The sequence below is a fragment of the Mus caroli genome, unplaced genomic scaffold (genome assembly GCF_978045245.1).
Source record: "Mus caroli unplaced genomic scaffold, Mus_caroli_1 scaffold_6, whole genome shotgun sequence".
NCBI classification, from domain to species: domain Eukaryota; kingdom Metazoa; phylum Chordata; class Mammalia; order Rodentia; family Muridae; genus Mus; species Mus caroli.
In genome coordinates, this window is record NW_028227261.1 from 134,970,363 (window position 1) to 134,991,956 (window position 21,594).

A 21,594-nucleotide genomic window follows, 5' to 3' on the forward strand; every position below is an offset into this window, starting at 1 on the left:
ACTGTTCTCACTGCAGTGAAAAATTCCTGCGCAAAAGCAAATCAAGGAAGTGTGCAGTCCATGGCAGGCACGGGAGGTGGCTGGTCACGTTATACCTGGCTATTCAGAGAGCAGTGGATACCGGCACTCCACTTTCTTTCCTCCTTTTTATTCAGTCTGGGACCCCAGCCCATCGGATGGTCTCATTCCCATTTAGCATGGATTCTAGAAACTCCTTCCTAGCTACCCTAAGAAGCTTGTTTCTTACATCTTGTCAACATGACAGTCAGTACTATCATCAGACTCCTGAGATCATCAAACATCTGATGATCTGCTCCTTCAGTGGACCTCAGTGTATTGTCAGTGGCATTTCTCGAATGTATGCACATTGACCAAGGGGTTAGAACAGTAGCAAAGTTTGGAATGTGTACTAAGTTAAAACCTTAATAAATAAGTTTCCTTCTTGCTCTGAATCAATCAGAGTAATATGTTTTCAGGATTTTTTTTTTTTTTTAGAGAATTTAAGGAAGGGCTTGGGTTGGTAGTTGACTTTGTGGTAATAAAAGCAAGGTAAAAATCATGTGTACTTCCTAAGCTAGTGACACGTTGTTCACATTTTTTATTATTATTATTAATTGGTTTTCCTGAGTTCTTTGTGCCCAGATGCCATCAGTAAATCTAAACATCGCTGTTTAGATTTTACATCAAAAATTTGAAAACCTTTTGGGGAGGTGGCTTTGAACATGCTAAGGCCATGTTCTATCTCGCAGAATAAAATATAGATTTATTTACATTGTGTGTGTGTGTGTGTGTGTGTGTATAGATGTCCACAGAGACCTGAAAAGGGTGTCAGATTCTTTGGAACTGGAGTTCTAGGTGGAGGTGAGCCTCCTGTTCCTTTTGTGCAGTGATGTGTCCTGAGAGTTTCAGACTGAGACACCATGGATGAAGTGAAATTCACTTCCTTATGCAGCATTAGCCCAGGAGGCGGGGCCTGTACTTGCTGGGGTGTACTGCCTTTTCTGTGTCTGTGAGTTTAGTCACTTTCAGACTAGGCTGCCGCCCCGTGAGAAAGTATTCACGAGAACATTTTTATAGCGTTTTAGATAGTGGCAGATGGAGGTTGCTCTTGAACAACCGTATTCTTTTTTCAATCATTTCTCCATTTTGTTCTGTATTTCTGGGGTTTTCTGTTTTTTCATGAGCCCTTGAGTAGCAATTCCTATACATATTCACTGTAGTTACCTTAAAATTAATGAACACAAACTGGAAGGGATGTTGGCACTACCTGAAGACATTGAGTGAGTTAGCATTCACACTGGAAAAAGCAGGGCCGGGAGAAGTTAAGCCCTGTCCACGTGGCCACCATCACTTGTCTGATCCAGAACCAATGTCTGGTTTCCTTGTTGCTCCAGTGACCCTTCTTGCTTGCTTCACATTAAAGTGGAAACAGTATCCTCTTCTCTGTCTTGGGCGATTTTATATTTGACATTCCTCATTTTCATTTCTCATATCTTGTGGCAAGGATAGAAACTTCAACCAAACAGAAATAATATTTGGTGTCACTTTCTTTTTATGAAATCAAATTTCTTTTTATTTTTCATCTTCCTTTTTTTGTGTGTTTTTCTTCTCTCTCCCCTCCCTCCCTTTCTCTCTCCCTCTCCTTCCCCCCCACCCCCCACAAGGCCTTATGTTTTCATTTTCCAGGCTTGACTTAAACTTACTACTTAGTGGAGGCTGGATTTGAACTCCTCATCCTTTCGCCACTACATCCCAAGAATTGATACAGGCTTGTGTCACCACACCTAGCTTTTTGTTCTTTTGATATAAGACTCTTAGTCTCAGAGTCTGGCTGCTTGCTTATTTATTTAGATTCTGGGATATACAAAAACTGCACTCTACCATTAAGCTACACTCATAGCCAGATCTGGCTTTTAAGTGCAGTGTGTGTTATGGGTTGGATCTTACATGTTCACCAGGATCTCATGGTAGAGGCTTCGTTCTCAGGGCAGCAGTGTTCAAAGGTGAGACTTTACTAAGTAGTTGGATTATGGGTCTCTAAATGGGTTTATACATTTACTAACTTATCTATCTATCTATCTATCTATCTACTTTTTTTTTTTTTCAGACAGGGTCTCAACGATGTCCCTCTGGCTATTCTAGAACTCACTATGTAGACCAGCCTGGCCTCAAACTCAGACACTGCCTGCCTCTGCCTTTTGAGGGATTAATAACTCATAGCTTAATGGGGCTTTGCATATTTGTACATGTGTGTGTTTGCATGTTTGTGTATGTGCAGGTACTCATGGTGTGTATAGAAGCCAGAAGTCAATCAACTATAGGTGATTTTCCTCTAGTGCTATCTGCCTTGGTTTTATACAGGTTCTCACTGGCCTGGAGCTAGCTAACGAAACAGGCTGATCCTGGAGGGCCAGGAGTCCACGTGTCTCTATGTCCCAGATTAGTGCCACTGCAGCTGGCTTTTGCAGGTGCTTTCTGGTGCTGGGACTGGGGTGCTCCTGTCTTTATGATTTTGAGGCAAGCACCCTACTGGCTAATCTGTCTCTCCAGCCCACTGATAGGGGCTTAGCTGGAAAGGCAAGCCTTTTTTTGTTGTTGTATGGAAGCCATTTCATGAGCAATATTTTTCTGCTAGTTGTTTCTGCTTTTATGGGATGTCTCAACACATGCATGCATACCTTTGTGCATACATGCACCCCAATTAAACAAAAAACCCACTGCAAGACTAACCAGCCATAACTTTTGAAACCATGAGCCATTGAGTTTTCCAAGTACTTTTGTCACAAGGACAGAAAGCTGAGAATCAGTGTTGCTGCTTTAGACTGTCCTGCTCTATGTACGTGGTAGATATGTAAATGTGGACATTCCCTAGAAAAGAGAAAAAGGGCTGGAGAGAAGGCTCTGCACTTAAGAACCCAGGATGTCCTTGCAGAAGACCCAGATTTGGTTCCAAGCACCACTTGAACAGCCACAACCTCTAATTGCAGTTCCAGTGGTCTGATGCCCTCTTCTGGCCTCCCCAGGCAGTGCATGCATATAATCCACTTAACACATGTAGACAAAACACTCAAGTATCAATAAAAATAAAAAAGAGAAGAGAGAAAAGCCCTTCTTAGCATCAAGCAACTTATGGACAAAGAGGAGCAGTTGCATAGATAGAAGCCGTCCTACTCTTTGACAGCCTGATGTTTTTCTGGTCACAGCTTAAGAAAAATATGAACAATTACAACCTAAATATTAATTTAGTTTATCTACTTAATATATATTAATTATAATTTTAATTATTTATTAATTAATTATTCGCTTTACATCAGATTGCAGTTTCCCCTCCCCTCCTCCAAGTCCCTCCCTCTTACCTCACCTCCCTCTTCTCTCATCTCAGGAAAGGGGAGGCCTTCCATGAATATCAACCAGTCTTGGTAGATCAAGTTTCAGTAAGACTTGGTGTATTTCTGATATTGAGACTAGATATGGCAGCCCAATTAGAATATTATAATTTTAAAGATCCATTTCATTACTCATTGTGTTATGATAAATATTTTATTTGATATGCTAACAATTACAGAATCAAATCATTATTACACTAAGCAAACATTATTTGGAGGCATTTTAATGCCCTGGGAGCATTTTGTCATAAGGAAATAAAACATCTGGGTTGTAACTTTGGTCTTTGTATTTATTTGGTTATTAACCATAGTGTAAAAGGTATTGTGTATGTGTATTTATTATGTAGCCAAGACTGACCGCAAATTCACTCTATGACCAAGGACATATTGGATTTCTGATCCTCTTGCTTCTGCTTTCTTAATTGCTAGATTACAAGTGAAGGTCAACATGCATAATTTTATGTGGTGCTAGGAAGTTAAACCCAGGGCTCTATGCATGGTAGACAAGTACGGTGCCAACTATACTATATCCCTAGCCCGCATCTAAGTTTTTAAAGGAACTCTTTGTTTGTTTGTTTGTTTTGTTGGTTTGTTGGTTTGTTTTAAGCCCAGGGTGCCTTCATGCTCTCAGCTGAGAATGTACTGAGAATATCTAAGATATTAGTTAACACACTTCTGGGTGTGATTGAGGGCATTTCCAGTAAGGATTAACAAGGTGGGAAGATCCATCCTGAATGCAGATGGCAGTGCCCCAGGGACTTGGGGCCAGGTATAATGACGGAGCAAGGAGTAGAGTGCATGGGCATTATTCTCTCTGCTTCCTGTCTAACACGAGGTGTACAGCCCCTACACCATGTATGCTGCCACTGTGGTGTGTCTCCATTTAAGACCAATGGAACAGGCCTGAGGGACCAGGGACGAAAACCATTATCTTAGTTTATTTTGGTCTAATAGCACACTTACTCCCTCCTATTCCTACCCCCCCACCTCCTGGAGAATAACTCTGATTCGCAACCTCTCTTGCCTACAAGTGCATTATGACTGATTGGCAAGTGGAAACAATTCCATTATCAAAATAAATCTCTTCTTTTACATTATTTATTTCAAACACGGATGAACAGGATTTCAGCAGGGCATGGGAGTGACCGCATACTTCAGATTTCGTCTCCAGCTCCCCTTTGTGTCTTAATTTTCACCTGATTTGCATTTGGGGGGAGTGGGTATGTTCAGTATGCTCACAGACTGTCGAGGCCAGACACCTCATGCTGCTGTTTCCTTTGGTTTTATCTCTATGGTCCTGTAGAAAACATGCAGAACCTTCTTTAGTTGCACACATATTCTTCTGATTGGTCATTTACTGCAGAAAAATGACCTATTTTCTGTCCTCAAAGGATACAGAACATTTTTTATGTTCTTGCATTATAGTGTGTTCATGAATTACACTGTTTTCTTCACATGACATGTATTCGATAGTTACTGGAACGAAAGTATATGAATAAAGTTCTAGACGCAATTGTTTATTTACTTGTTTGCATTGGCCATTGAGTATAATGAGTTTCTGGAGGTAAGTAGTGAGGAGAGGCGGAGGTCTAACTTATTTTGGGGAACAGTGAGTGGTGCTTTAGAGGGAATTGGCTTCCTGGCCACAGTGCAATAATGTAATTGTCAGCATGTTATTAAATTATCTGCTATGTTGTTTGTGTAGCTTTGTTTGAGCATACCCAGGAGAGAAAAATAATGTTCTAATGAGCCTCTGTTGTGAGAATGACTTTGCATATAAATATTTGTATTCTTTGTATTCTTGGTTGAGTTCACCCCATCTTCAGAAACAAAGTTTTTGGGTTGGTGCTATGCTTAGCACATGCTGATCCATAACAGTCATGCTCGTTCTATTTGTGAGCGTATTACTTACAAGACTCTAAAACTACCTTATGTAAAAGAAAAAAGACAAGGTAGAACTTTTTTTTTTTTGAATCAAACTTATTACTTCTTTGGTAAATGCAGAGGAATGGTTATACGTTTTGAAAATTAATGTATTTGCATTATATCCCAGTAGAAGCTTCTCCTCCTTCCTCTCCTCCCAGTCCTTCCCTCTGACCTCACTGATCTCCCTGACATTTTCCTCCTCCTCCCTTTCTTCTCAGAAAAGGCTCAGACAAAGGGAGGCTTCCCATGGATGGAAACCCACCTTGGCCTGTCATGTTGCAGTAGGACTAGGGGCATCTTCGCCTGTTGTGGCTAGGCAAGGCAGCCTAGTTAGGGGAAAGGGATCCAAAGGCAGGCAGCAGAGTCAGAGACAGTCCCTCCTCCTGCTGTTAGGAGTCTCACATGAAGACCATGCTGCACAACTGTTACTTATTGCCGAGGGCCTAGGTCCATCCTGTGTATGCTCTCTACTTGGTGGTTCAGTCTCTTGTGGACCACTGTGTCCTGTATCTTAGTTGATTCTGTATCTTTTCTTGTGGTGCCCTTGACCTCTCTGCTTCCCTCAATCCTTTGTCTCCCTCTTCCATTGAATCCCCTAAACTCCAACTAGTATTTGACTGTGGGTCTCTGCATCTGTTTCCATCAGTTGCTGGGTAAAGCCTCTCAGATGACAGTTATACTAGATGCATTTCTGGAAATACAGAAAAATATCATTAATAGTGTCAGTGAAGCATTTTCTCAGGGGATGAAGATGGGCCAGTTATTGGTTGGTTATTCTTTGAATCTCTGCTCCATCTTTACCCCTGAACATCTTGTTGGCAGGAAAAAATTGTGGGTCTAAGGTTTTGTGGTTGGGTTGGTGTCCCAATCCCTCCATTGAAAGTCTTTTCTGGGCTCTGTATACTTCATTGCTGTGGGTCTTAGCTAGGGTCATCCTCATAGATTCCAGAGAGTTTACATAGTCATAGTCTATGGTCATGCCACCCATCTCTTGTAACCAATCTCTTCTGATAGAACTTTTTTCATAGATTCTGTGTCTGAGATGAAAGCAATGTGCTTGGCACATTCCAGATTTTGTTTACTTCTGTGTGGAAATCTAGGCTTAGGAAGTAGAAGTGTGGTTTACATGTGGTTACACACCTGGATCTAGGTGCTAAGTGTAACACAAGTGTGCATTCTTTCATATTTGATTTGTTTTTAAACAAGCCTGGCCTTGTCCTTGTGATCTGCTTTTTTTTTTTTTTCATCTTGAATACTATGGGTATAGATAGGTGTCAGACACCACACCTAACTTTCAAAATTAGATACTGTTTTTTTAGTAGTGTACCAATCTTTTACTATGAAAGCAGCAGGAATTTAGGGGAGGGGCAGTTTAATGTGTGTTGGCATAATCAGAAAAATCATTGAGAAATGTAGTAATAAAATATAGGAAATGCAGGATTAAAAGGGATTACACTGCATGGAGGCAATGGTGCTGAAATAATAGTAAACACTTGTATACATTTTAAATATACTAACTCATCCAGTCCTAGGACAATTATTTACATTATTACATTATAGATGAGGGAACTGATAAGGATCTAGCCTTAGTGACATAGTAAGCATTAGACTGAAATTCCAAAGCATATGATATACCGTCATGAACAAGGAGAATGCTACAAGGCTGAATGTAATAGAGAAAAAGGAGGGAGAGGAAGCTGCCTGTCAGAGCACAGGTGAGGGCTGTAGGTTTGCACAACGCTGCATACCAACTAACTGTCTGAACTTGGAGACAATTAGAGCAGATATGTGTGAAAGCTTCAAGATAGCGCCCTTAGTTTATGCTTGGCTTCTCAGTGGGAGGAGGAAAAGATGTACTCGTTAATGGATTTAGGGCCAGGTCCCGTTGCCAACATACCAGACTTCTAGGATACAGACAGCCTCAAATTTACTGGGTTTGTGTTTTGCTGCTTCTTTTCTTTTCCTACCTTTATTTTTTCTTTCCTCTTGTGTTTTATTTTCAAGCAACTCTGCCCCTTAACCTAATTCACAAATTAAAGTAAAGGTGACAAGAAACCATGTTAACAAAATGATAGAAGTGTTCCCTAATTGTATGCAAACTTCTGATCCATCCATTTAGCACTGTGTTCTTCTGGACCCTCTGAACCTGTCCAGTCTCATGTCAGGTTTGTTTTTCTCCAGTTAGTTCACCATTATATCACATACTTTGGCATCTTCTCTGTCTTCTTGTGTCCTACTTTTTCCCCATGTTTATGTTGTCTGTCACTTTTTTTCAAGTTAGATCCTTCAAAGCCCAGCAATGTAAGTCGGCTTCACACTGTCAGCTGCCCTTCATCAGCATCTCTCTTCCCTTTATATCCTTTGAGTACACTATTAATACTTGTATTTAACTATTCGGACACATGTTAAAACAACAGAAACCCAAACAAAACACAGACCATCAAAGCTAAATGCAATTTTGTAAAGGATGTTGAAGTTTTAATTTTATTATAATAAAAGAGGAGATATTATGATTAAGAAGAGATAGGAAGCAAATTGGAGATTTGGGGGGACTGTCATTCCTTAAGAAGAAGTTCTCAGTGAAGGTGAGCTGCATGGCTTTCTTCTTAAAAATAATTTTAACTATATTAAGGCCAACCTTATTATTCTCAGTGTGCAAAAAATTAGGAATCCTACATTCTGCGATTGACTTTTAACAGGTATTGAGGCTTGTTGCTGTTTCTAGAAAGTAAGTAGTGGAGCTGGGAAGATGGGTCTCAATCTGAGCGATAATGTCCTCGCTTCTCATGCATGGGAACTGAAGTTTGTCTGGATCATCCATCATCACCCATATAAAAGAGGATCTATGACCCTAGTTATTGGCGAATGCCAAGAACTTATTGGCTGGCCTGGCTAACCAAACTGATGAACTCAGCTAGGTTCAGTGTTTCAAAATGAGAATAAGTAGTTGAAGGAAACATTTGACATTGATTTTTGACCTCCAAATTCATCCTCACTGACACACACACATCCACAGAGCCTCATGAACATTCATACACTAAGTAATGAGTTATTTTAAAATTGTCAAAGGATCTTATCCCTTTTCCTTGTGCTTGAAGAAACATTTACACAGCACATAAAAGCTACTGCCGTTTTAAATATTAACCATGCTGCTGAGTGGACTTATCCCTATATGCTCAGAAGCTCAGCATCCCAATGTAGAGAAGACTGAGCACTCCAAATAGAAAGGATGTTTGGGAGGAAATGCTTTCCAGCCCCGAGCCTGTACTACCACCATGAACTACTTTATGCTAGACAGCTGGCTCGTTGACATTTGGGGAGTACAGTACTCTGCTCCTCTTCTTGGTGATACCATGGCACTTGCAGCTCCAAGGAGGAAAGCGTCTCACTCGCAGAACTGAAGAAGGCTTTCCTACCCCGTCCCTTTTTTTTTTTCTGGAAATTTTTTTCAAGACAGGATTTCTCCATACATAGCCGTGGCTCTGCTGGAACTCATCCTCTGCCTCACCCTCATTCCTCTTCATGTATTATTTGATGGTTAAAGAAGGGGAGGTCTGTAGAGTTAGGCTACTTGGTGTTTCTTGGCAAGCCATGGCAAATCAGCTACAATAAGTTGCTGAATGCTACTTGTGGAACATTCTCATTGGAATCATATAGATATGATACCCAAGCTGTACCTTAAACAACATAAATAGAAAAAACAGATATATAGCAAAACATTATCAAACTGGACATTTGCAACATCTAGCAGGAATGAATAGAGAAGCCCTAAGAGCCGTCATACTGGAGTTTCCAGGAACTCCTGGAAAATCCAGGAAGGACATCTCCATGTATGACCATTTGGCTTCTCAGTCTCAAAGTAACTCTGTTGGTAAAAGTTTGCCTTTTAGCTGTTTGTAAGGATGGAATGCTTTTAATACCATTGGACATTTACTTTTCTATTTTTCCCTGTCACTGGGGTGAGGGATCAGCCTGTTCCAAGAGTACTTCAGGGGGCACTTGATAAGTATGCTTGAGTTTGAGAGCTTGCTATCTGAGTCAGTTCTAAACAGAACATGACAGTTTACCAGTATATTTTGTAGTATATTATATAGGCAGAGGATATATATATATATATATATATATATATATATATATATGCCTTTATTGCTATCTTGAAAGTATATTTCACAGCAAGATGCTGAGTAAGCTTGATTCCACAGAAGAATAAAGTATTACTGGACTAAGCTGATGAAGACCTTTATTCCCAAGAGGCTCAAGTAGCAGTCCCATTCTAGCAGAGCTGTTCAGAAAGTCCCTGCTGACAGTTTGCCTTAGGAATATAGCTATCTCCTTCAAGAGTTTTAGAGTGTTTTCTTAACGATACTGTTTCTCATTGGTTCTTACATAGCTCAAGACATGGCTGCCCAGTGTGTCACGAAGGTGGAACTAAATGTTTCCTGTAACAACCTTTTGGATGCAGATGTAACATCAAAGTCGGACCCTTTATGTGTGCTGTTTTTGAATACGAGTGGTCACCAGTGGTATGAGGTAATCCTTAATGATTTGGGTGAAAATCGGTTCATATTTCTTTTTGACAATGTTAAGAGCTTACTTTAAAATGTTAAAAATAATACCACCAGACTGAAGAGCTAGCGTAAGAGCCCCGGCTGCTCTTACAGACAACCTGGGATCTATTCACATCACCCCATGGTGGATCAGCCACCTGAAAACTCCAGTTCCAGGGCTCCAGCACTCCCTTCTGACTTGCAGGCCCAGGACCCTTGTAATAGCCGGATGTATGTGCAGGTACAGACACATTAACAGCTGCAGCATGTACCATCTCATCTCTTAGTGCAGTTTTTTGTTTTTTAACAAATCTGTCTTTGTTAGCACAATCCCTCATGCATATAGAGAAATTTCCAAAAAATAAATGATAAATAAGTAGGCCAGTGAGATGGCTCAGTGCCTTGATGGCTAAACCAAGTAATTTAAGTTCAGTCTCCAGAACCCGTGTAGAAGGAGAAAACTGACTCTGATCCCCACATCCATGTCATTGTGCACCCCACATAGACATACATTTTAAGATATTTAGTCTTCATACTTATGTGTAATTATACTTACTACATAGAGGTGTTAAAAATCTAAGTACTTCTTGGGTCTGAAAAATCTCTCTTTTTTTTTTTTTTTTTTTTTTTTTTTTTTGCTTTTTGGATGAGTATAGGTTGAACGGACAGAAAGGATTAAGAATTCTTTGAATCCCAAATTTTCTAAGACGTTTGTTATTGATTACTACTTTGAAGTGGTTCAGAAATTGAAGTTTGGAATCTATGACATTGACAACAAAACTATCGAGCTGAGTGATGATGACTTCTTGGGAGAATGTGAAGTCACTCTTGGACAAGTGAGTATTAAGTTCTGTTCCCTTTTGTTTTGGTTTGTCTTTTTTTTTTTTTTTTTTTTTTTTTTTTTGGATATAGCATCTCACAACTTAGCAGTGGTGGCATCCTCAGTGCTGTGCAGCCCAGTTTGGCCTTAAACTTATGGTAACCCTTGAGCTGCTGCTTCCTGAGTGCTGTGATTACTGGTAAATGCCACCACACCCAGGTATTTTGTATAGATTTTAAACCAAAGAGTTGGGTGGGTTTGATAAACATTGTGTCATGGAAAGTGCTATTGCTGTGAAGAGACAGCATGACCACAACAGCTCTTATAAAAGAAAGCATATAATTGGGGCTTGAGTTTAGAGTGTCAGTCCATTGTTTTCATGATGGTGGCATGCAGGCAGAAACAGTAGCTGCGAGGTATACATCGTGATCCACAGGCAGCAGGAAGAGAAAGAAGTTTGGCCTGGCTTGAGCATTTGAAACCTCAAAACCCATCTCCCCCAGTAACACTTCCTCTAACAAGGCCACACTTTGTAATCCTTGTCAAGTAGCACCACTCCCTAATGCCCAAGCATTCAAATGTATGATCCTATGGGGATCATATATTTAATTTATTATTTAAACCACCATATAACCTCTAACATTAAATTTTCATTTTTCCTTGATGTAATTTTTTTAAACATTTTTCTTTGTTGCCAGTTGTTCTTTCCTACTATAAACCTATCTGGTCAGAGCAGTGAGCAGTAACCATCCCACACCTTGGGTGCTCTGTGCCCCTCTTAGTCACCATTGTGCTGTGTTAGCTAGTGTCTCAAGGCACTCATGAAATATCTGACAGAGGCCTTAAGGGAGAATGGGTTCATTTTCCTTTGGGCAGGGTTTAGTCTGTAGTTCCTGGTTGGAGACAGGGTGGATCATTCGCCATTCACCATGTGGCTCCTTTTTGGAGTGGAGGTGACAAGATCTTTGAAGATCCTTCATGAAATAAATAGTTTTTTGTGCTACTCACCTTTTCTCATTGCTGGGACTAAATGCCCGACAAAAGCAGCCTAGAGAAAAATTGATTGTGGCTCACAGTTTGAGGTTGCAGTCCATCATGGAGGCAAGGCATGGCAGGCAGGCTTCAGCTCAGCGTCTGTGTAAGAGAGGAAACGCTGGACTTTTTCCCAATTCTGAGGAAGGAGCTAATGTTTCAGGTAATGCAATGACAGATAATATCTGCCAGAGGGAAGGTCTGGGAAACCTCAAATGGGTTGTAAATGTGGAGATGCATTTTAAATGTCTTTAAGGGATGCAGTTTTAATGCCTCTCTAATGACTTGAAGTGAACTTTATATTCAGCTTCTTTATTTTTTTTTTAAGCATTCAGTTCAGCAAGTGATAAAGTTTTACTTTCTGCTTTTGACAGATTGTTTCCAGTAAGAAGCTAACTCGACCACTGGTGCTCAAAAATGGCAAACCTGCAGGGAAAGGGAGTATTACGGTAAAATTAACATCTTTTGCTTCAAGAAATAGTCTCTTAAGTCTAATAATCTATAGCCGTTTCTGATCAGTTGATCTTGAACATTGCGTTCTATTCACTCTGGCATGTCATCACTAATGGAAACTGCCATGCTAACAAAAGACAACAGTGAATTGTAGGAATTCCTTCCTTCAGTTGTTTTAGGTTGTCCATCAAGGTCAGCTATACCTCTTCCATGAATGTGTCAGTTCCTAAATTTGAGAGGAAAGGTTTATTACTGAATTAGTTTGGCTCTCTGTGTAGGATATGTGGTCCTCTTACCACAACGAAATCTTTCCATAGTGGAACTTATACTAAATGGATATTATAATAGGACCATTGAACCTGTAAACTCATAGCCTGGCACGGTAGTGCCTTTCTGTTATTCTAGCACACAGGACCCTCAGGCAAGAGAATCATCAAAAGTTCAAGGCCAGCCTGGGCTAATCAGTGAGTTCCTGATTAGCTAGAGCTAAATAATGATGCTGTGTCCCAGAAGTAAAAGGGGGGAAAAGCCGGTAACAAACAGAAGTCAAAGAGCTCTTTATCCTGGCTTTCTGTCCCTGCATCTGTTGTGTATCATCACACAAAGGGTTTCTATTGGCTCATTACTTAGCTCTGGGCCAAAAATATACTTTACCATACTTACCATACTTTATACTTAGTATACTTTAAAGTATACTTACTATACTTTAAATTTGTGGTTAATATGATAACAAGATTTTGGATACCTTTTCTTGTAGTGTTTCCTTCATTACTGATAGTATTCTAACTAGTTTTCTGTGATATGGAAGCCTAGTTATAACAATTATCAAGTACATTTTTCTCAGCAGCTACTTGTTAGATTTCCAGGAACACAAGAATATTTTACACTACAGATAACTTTATTAATAGTTAATATATTGTGGCTTCACTTCAGATCATATTAGTCTTTTGCCTTTTGCAATTCTGAGCCTTAACTCCCCTACCCCCATACCACCCCCCACCATGTTTTTTTAGATTTTTGCTATAGTGTAGATTAAAATGCAAAGGGAGTTGAGATAGCTTGGGATTTGACTTAGGAGAGAGTGGCTCTTGCAGTTACTCTGGGATGAAAAGTACTGGGCTCATATTTTACTTTAGAGGTCTATGGATAGGATTTATTTTTTCTTCCTCCTCAATGTGTGCAGAATTTTTGTTGGTTTTGTATAAATGGTATCCTTCAGTCTTCTGGTACTTTGATTGTTCTATGGCTAGGAATATGTAATTTAGAGAACCAAATTTTTTTCTGGCCATTACTTTTATCCTTGACCATTCTTGACCATATTCACAGTGGAAATATGTTTACAAACACATTGTGTAATAAGTACTGCATACCTCACCCCTGCTATACACACACCTGAAACATGGCTTTCTAAGGAGCCACACTTAAAAACAGAGTTTTGTCAATGGCATGGTGCTTGCCTAACTTGTGCCACATCCTGGATTCAATCCCAAACTGCAATACAATACAAGTAAAAAGAAAGTGCTTCGTTCATATATATTCATTTTCTTCTACCTGCTTTATGTACTTGTAGATTTCAGCAGAAGAAATAAAGGATAACAGAGTGGTATTGTTTGAAATGGAAGCCAGAAAACTGGATAATAAGGTAAGTACAAATTTGTGTATTGTGCAAGAAAAAGGATCACCTTAACCCAGCTCTGGTCCCTTTTTGAGCCATTAACAATGCAGTTAGCATGAGCTGTTCACCTGAGCAGAGCGCTCTTCCTCCCTTCCCTCCCATTCTCCGCTTCCCTCCCTCCTCTGACTGTGCTTAAACAGCACCCATTTCCCTTCAGCTTTTGCATGAAGATGCAATTAAAGACTAAAAGAATACAAGCATTAACATTACAGTAAAATTTAAGATAGTATTTTAGTAACCCCTAGGGGAAAAGCAAAAAGCCTGTGGTTTATTAATTATAAGTCAGTTAATGCTTTTGCATTTCTGTACTTGAATACATATCAGTATACGGTGTTCTTCACCATTTTGTTTTCTTTAAAACTTAACTTGAAAGTGTATTAAGACTAGTTTCCAGAGGCTTTAAAAATTAACATACATACATTAATCCAATAGCATTTTAAAAAATACTATATTGCCCTGTGTTGTGATATACACCTTAAATCCAAGCATGTGGGAGACAAAGACAAGAATATCTCTGAGTTCAGGCCAGCCAATAGTAATACATAATAACAATTATATACCACCTCAAAAAACAGAACAAAACAAAACAATAAACCCAACAAACACAAATCATCTGAGAAATATCATGTTCTGTCACCCATCTCTAACAGTTATGATTCATGATGAATTTTGTTTCTCTGTATCTACTTTCCCTCTTCCCAGATACCATGTCATTTTGCATACAAATATTTTGTGATGTTTCTAAAAACCCTTTAAAGTATAATTATTTAAAATACCTCTTAAGATAATTTTTGATCTATAAATTCTTCTTTGTCATCTTTCTTGCCATCTGTCCCTCACTTCCTCCTTTCTTCCCTACCCACCCCACATCCATTCATTTGTCTTATCTGTACATTGAGGAAACAGATTCCTCTGTCTTGTAGACATTTGTATATTCAGCATGTAGCTAATACACCCCTGTGGCATCATTTCTCTTGCTTTATTTTATGCTTCCTGACTTCAGTAAGCTAATCTGATAGTATTTCAAAGTGTTGTCCAAATAGTTTCATCCGTTGTGATGTGTAACTCCATCAGAGGCTTAATACTGTGTTATTTGTTTTGGTAATTTTAATGACTGTTGATGATAGCTGTACTGGCTAGTTTTGTATGTCAACTTGACACAGGCTGGAGTTATCACAAAGAAAGGAGCTTCAGTTGGGGAAATGCCTCCATGAGATCTAGCTGTGGGGCATTTTCTCAATTAGTGAGCAAGGGGGAAAGGCCCCTTGTGGGTGGGACATCCCTGGGCTGGTAGTCTTGGGTTCTATAAGAGAGCAGGGCTGAGCAAGCCAGGAGAAGCAAGCCAGTAAAGAACATTTTTCCATGGCTTCTGCATCAGCTCCTGCTTTCTGACCTGCTCGAGTTCCAGTCCTGACTTCCTTGGTGATGAACAGCAGTATGGAAATGTAAGCTGAATAAACCCTTTCCTCCCCAACTTGCTTCTTGGTCATGATGTTTGTGCAGGAATAGAAACCCTGACTAAGACAAATTGGTACCAGCATAGTGGGGTATTCCTGTGACAACCTGACCATGTTTGGGGACACAGTTTGGAGCTGGGACGAAAGGATGGACCATCTAGAGACTGCCATATCTGGGGATCCATCCCATAATCAGCCTCCAAACGCTGACACCATTACATACACTAGCAAGATTTTGCTGAAAGGACCCAGATATTGCTGTCTCTTGTGAGACAATGCGGGGGCCTAGCAAACACAGAAGTGGATGCTCACAGTCAGCTATTGGATGGATCACAGGGCCCCCAATGGAGGAGCTAGAGAAAGTATCCCAGGAGCTAAAGGGATCTGCAACCCTATGGGAGGAACAATATGAACTACCCAGGACCCGCCAGAGCTCGTGTCTCTAGCTGCATATGAATCAGAAGATGGCCTAGTGGGCCATCAGTGGAAAGAGAGCCCATTGGTCCTGCAAACTTTATCTGCCTCAGTACAGGGGAATGCCAGGGTCAAGAAGTGGGAGTGGATAGGTGGGGGAGTGGATGGAAGAGCAGGTGGGGGACTTTTGGGATAGCATTGGAAACGTAAATGAAATAAATATGTAATAAAAAAAGAAAAGAAAATATCTAATAATAAAAAAAGAAACCCCGACTAAGACAATAGCTATGTGCATATGTTATATTCTTGCAAAACAATGATATTATATTCTCAGTAAGAAGTCGTTCCTTTGATAGGTGTTTCTCCAAACTAAATCTCTCTTTTTCTTTCTCTTGTATGTATGTATGTATGTATGTATGTATGATGGAGGTTTGTTTTTATTTTTGTTTGTTTGTTTTTTTGAAGCAGGGTTTCTCTATGTAACAGCCCTGGCTATACTACAACTCACTGGCCTCCAACTTAAAAAGATCTGTCTATCTCTGCCTCCCAAGTGCTGGGATTAAAAGTGTGTATGCGCCACCATGCCCGGCTGTATTTCTCCTTTTTTATTTGAGAGGTGTGTTGTTAGATCTTTTATTTTATTTTATGCATGTGAATGTTATGCATGATAATGTTTTGTCTATGTGTGTGTAAGCGCAGGAAGCCATTGGAGGTGTTCAGATCTCTAGGAACTGGAGAGGTGGTTGGTTATGAGTCACTGTGTGGGACCTAGAAATTGAACCTGGGTCCTGTGAAAGAGCAACAAGTACTGAAACATCTACCCAGCCCCAATATATATCTATTTAGAAGTATCTTCTCTAAAGGAAGTACTAAGCATTTGATATTCTTTGTATACACCTTTTTTTTTTCCTGAATAAGTTGATTCCCTAGCATCTTGTAGATGTGACTACTAAGTATTTTTTGTTGCTTTACATTAGTCTTTAAATAGCTATAAACTTGGATGTTTAAACATTAACAACTGCTAGCTGCAATGGATGAGTTTTGGCTGATATTCAGATTATCCCAACCTCAGCCTCAGATTTGAAACCATTTGGCAAAACAAGTAACAAGTATCTATAGTTAGTCCCCTTGTTCTATTTCTGTCACTTTACATGATGTTCCACATTAATTTTTTTTCTAATTTCTTTTTTTTTTTGATTTTTAATATTTTTATTACATATTTTCCTCAATTACATTTCCAATGCTATCCCACAAGTCCCCCATAGCGCCCCCCCACTTCCCTACCCACCCATTCCCATTCTTTTGGCCCTGGCATTCCCCTATATTGGGGCATATAAAGTTTGCAAGTCCAATGGGCCTCTCTTTCCAATGATGGCCGACTAGGCCATCTTTCGATACATATGCAGCTAGAGACAAGAGCTCCGGGGTTCTGGTTAGTACATCATGTTGTTCCAACAATAGGGTTGCAGATCCCTTTAGCTCCTTGGGTACTTTCTCTAGCTTCTCCATTGGGAGCCCTGTGATACATCCAATAGCTGACTGTGAACATCCACTCCTGTGTTTGCTAGGCCCCGGCATCGTCTCACAAGAGACAGCTATATTTGGGTCCTTTCAGCAAAATCTTGCTACTGTATGCAATGGTGTCAGCGTTTAGAAGCTGATTATGGGACGGATCCCTGGATACAGCAGTCTCTAAATGGTCCATCCTTTCATCACAGCTACGAACTTTGTCTCTGTAACTCCTTCCCTGGGTGTTTTGTTCCCAATTCTATGAAGGTGCACAGTGTCCACACTTTGGTCTTCATTCTTCTTGAGTTTCATGCGTTTAGCAAATTGTATCTTATATCTTGGGTATCCTAAGTTTTGGGCTAATATCCACTTATCAATGAATACATATTGTATGAGTTCTTTTGTGATTGTGTTACTTCACTCAAGATGATGCCCTCCAGGTCCATCCATTTGGCTAGGAATTTCATAAATTCATTCTTTTTAATAGCTGAGTAGTACTCCATTGTGTAAATGTACCATAATTTCTGTATCCATTCCTCTGTTGAGGGACATCTGGGTTCTTTCCAGCTTCTGGCTATTATAAATAGGGCTGCTATGAACATAGTGGAGCATGTGTCCTTTTTACCGGTTGGGACATCTTCTGGATATATGCCCAGGAGAGGTATTGCTGGATCCTCCGGTAGTACTATGTCCAATTTTCTGAGGAACCGCCAGACTGATTTCCAGAGTGGTTGTACAAGCTTGCAATCCCACCAACAATGGAGGAGTGTTCCTCTTTCTCCACATCCTCGCCAGCATCTGCTGTCACCTGAATTTTTGATCTTAGCCATTCTGACTGGTGTGAGGTGGAATCTCAGGGTTGTTTTGATTTGCATTTCCCTGATGATTAAGGATGTTGAACATTTTTTCAGGTGTTTCTCTGCCATTCGGTATTCCTCAGGTGAGAATTCTTTGTTCAGTTCTGAGCCCCATTTTTTAATGGGGTTATTTGACTTTCTGGAGTCCACCTTCTTGAGTTCTTTATATATATTGGATATTAGTCCCTCATCTGATTTAGGATAGGTGAAGATCCTTTCCCAATCTGTTGGTGGTTTTTTTGTCTTATTGATGGTGTCTTTAGCCTTGCAGAAGCTTTGTAGTTTCATGAGGTCCCACTTGTCAATTCTCGATCTTACAGCACAAGCCATTACTGTTCTATTCAGGAATTTTTCCCCTGTGCCCATATCTTCAAGGCTTTTCCCCACTTTCTCCTCTATAAGTTTCAGTGTCTCTGGTTTTATGTGAAGTTCCTTGATCCACTTAGACTTGACCTTAGTACAAGGAGATAGGAATGGATCGATTCGCATTCTTCTACATGTTAACAACCAGTTGTGCCAGCACCATTTGTTGAAAATGCTGTCTTTCTTCCACTGGATGTTTTTAGCTCCCTTGTCGAAGATCAAGTGACCGTAGGTGTGTGGGTTCATTTCTGGGTCTTCAATTCTATTCCATTGGTCTATTTGTCTGTCACTATACCAGTACCATGCAGTTTTTATCACAATTGCTCTGTAGTAGAGCTTTAGGTCCGGCATGGTGATTCCACCAGAGGTTCTTTTATCCTTGAGAAGAGTTTTTGCTATCCTAGGTTTTTTGTTATTCCAGATGAATTTGCAGATTGCACTTTCTAATTCGTTGAAGAATTGATTTGGAATTTTGATGGGGATTGCATTGAATCTGTAGATTGCTTTTGGCAAGATAGCCATTTTTACAATGTTGATCCTGCCAATCCATGAGCATGGGAGATCTTTCCATCTTCTGAGATCTTCTATAATTTCTTTCTTCAGAGACTTGAAGTTTTTATTATACAGATCTTTCACTTCCTTAGTTAGAGTCACGCCAAGATATTTTATATTATTTGTGACTATTGAGAAGGGTGTTGTTTCCCTAATTTCTTTCTCAGCCTGTTTATTCTTTGTGTAGAGAAAGGCCATTGATTTGTTTGAGTTAATTTTATATCCAGCTACTTCACCGAAGCTGTTTATCAGGCTTAGGAGTTCTCTGGTGGAATTTTTAGGGTCACTTAGATATACTATCATATCATCTGCAAAGAGTGATACTTTGACTTCATCATTTCCAATTTGTATCCCTTTGATCTCCTTTTGTTGTCGAATTGCTCTGGCTAGGACTTCAAGTACAATGTTGAATAGGTATGGAGAAAGTGGACAACCTTGTCTAGTCCCTGATTTTAGAGGGATTGCTTCAAGCTTCTGACCATTTACTTTGATGTTGGCTACTGGTTTGCTGTAGATTGCTTTTATCATGTTTAGGTATGGGCCTTGAATTCCTGATCTTTCCAAGACTTTTATCATGAATGGGTGTTGGATCTTGTCAAATGCTTTTTCCGCATCTAAGGAGATGACCATGTGGTTTTTGTCTTTGAGTTTGTTTATATACTGGATTACGTTGATGGATTTCCGTATATTGAACCATCCCTGCATTCCTGGGATGAAACCTACTTGGTCAGGATGGATGATTGTTTTGATGTGTTCTTGGATTCGGTTAGCAAGAACTTTATTGAGGATTTTTGCATCAATATTCATAAGGGATATTGGTCTGAAGTTTTCTATCTTTGTTGGGTCTTTTTGTGGTTTAGGTATCAGAGTAATTGTGGCTTCATAGAATGAGTTGGGTAGAGTACCTTCTGTTTCTATTTTGTGGAATAGTTTGTGAAGAACTGGGATTAGATCTTCTTTGAAGGTCTGATAGAACTCTGTACTAAACCCATCTGGTCCTGGGCTTTTTTTAGTTGGGAGACTATTAATGACTGCTTCTATTTCTTTGGGGGATATAGGGCTGTTTAGATCATTAACCTGATCTTGATTCAACTTTGGTACCTGGTATCTGTCTAGGAACTTCTCCATTTCATCCAGGTTCTCCAGTTTTGTTGAGTATAGCCTTTGGTAGAAGGATCTGATGGTGTTTTGGATGTCTTCAGGATCTGTTGTTATGTCTCCTTTTTCATTTCTGATTTTGTTAATTAGGATGCTTTCCCTGTGCCCTCTAGTGAGTCTGGCTAAGGGTTTATCTATCTTGTTGATTTTCTCAAAGAACCAGCTCCTTGATTGGTTGATTCTTTGAATAGTTTTTCTTGTTTCCACTTGGTTGATTTCACCCCTGAGTTTGATTATTTCCTGCCGTCTACTCCTCTTGGGTGAATTTGCTTCCTTTTGTTCTAGTGCTTTTAGGTGTGTTGTCAAGCTGCTAATGTGTGTTCTCTCTAGTTTCCTTTTGGAGGCACTCAGAGCTATGAGTTTTCCTCTTAGAAATGCTTTCATTGCCTCCCATAAGTTTGGGTATGTTGTGGCTTCATTTTCATTGAACTCTAAAAAGTCCTTAATTTCTTTCTTTATTCCTTCCTTGACCAAGGTATCATTGAGAAGAGTGTTGTTCAGTTTCCACGTGAAGGTTGGCTTTCTATTATTTATTTTGTTATTGAAGATCAGCCTTAGTCCATGGTGATCTGATAGGATGCATGGGACAATTTCAATATTTTTATATCTGTTGAGGCCTGCTTTGTGACCAATTATGTGGTCAATTTTGGAGAAGGTACCATGAGGTGCTGAGAAGAAGGTATATCCTTTTGTTTTAGGATAGAATGTTCTGTAGATATCTGCCAGATCCATTTGATACATAATTTCTCTTAGTTTCACTGTGTCCCTGTTTAGTTTCTGTTTCCATGATCTGTCCATTGGTGATAGTGGTGTGTTGAAGTCTCCCACTATTATTGTATGAGGTGCAATGTGTGCTTTGAGCTTTACTAAAGTTTCTTTAATGAATGTGGCTGCCTTTGTATTTGGAGCATAGATATTCAGGATTGATAGTTCCTCTTGGAGGATTTTATCTTTGATGAGTATGAAGTGTCCCTCCCTGTCTTTTTTAATGACTTTGGGTTGGAAGTCAATCTTATCAGATATTAGAATGGCTACTCCAGCTTGTTTCTTCATGCCATTTGCTTGGAAAATTGTTTTCCAGCCTTTCATTCTGAGATAGTGTCTATCCTTTTCTCTGAGATGAGTTTCCTGTAAGCAGCAAAATGTTGGGTCTTGTTTGTGTAGCCAGTTTGTTAGTCTATGTCTTTTTATCGGAGAGTTGAGTCCATTGATAATAAGAGATATTAAGGAAAAGTAATTGTTGTTTCCTGTTATTTTTGTTGTTAAAGTTGGCATTTTGTTCTTGTGGCTGTCTTCTTTTAGGTTTGTTGAGGGATTACCTTCTTGTTGTTTCTAGGGCATGGTTCCTGTCCTTGTATTGGTTTTTTTCTGTTATTATCCTTTGAAGGGCTGGATTCGTGGAGAGATAATGTGTGAATTTGGTTTTGTCGTGGAATACTTTGATT

General features: G+C 39.7%; 1 protein-coding gene across 2 annotated transcripts in view; it reads left to right on the top strand.

Annotated features, from left to right (window-relative positions):
* Cpne3 (copine 3) overlaps positions 1–21,594 on the top strand; it is a 54,856-nt gene that overhangs the window by 6,673 nt on the left and 26,589 nt on the right. For both annotated transcript variants that reach the window (XM_029476120.2, XM_021160186.3), the window contains exons 2-5: positions 9,703–9,842; positions 10,516–10,695; positions 12,086–12,160; positions 13,735–13,806. In XM_029476120.2, coding sequence (XP_029331980.1) covers positions 9,703–9,842; positions 10,516–10,695; positions 12,086–12,160; positions 13,735–13,806 — 467 coding nt within the window. The remainder of the gene's footprint in view (positions 1–9,702; positions 9,843–10,515; positions 10,696–12,085; positions 12,161–13,734; positions 13,807–21,594) is intronic.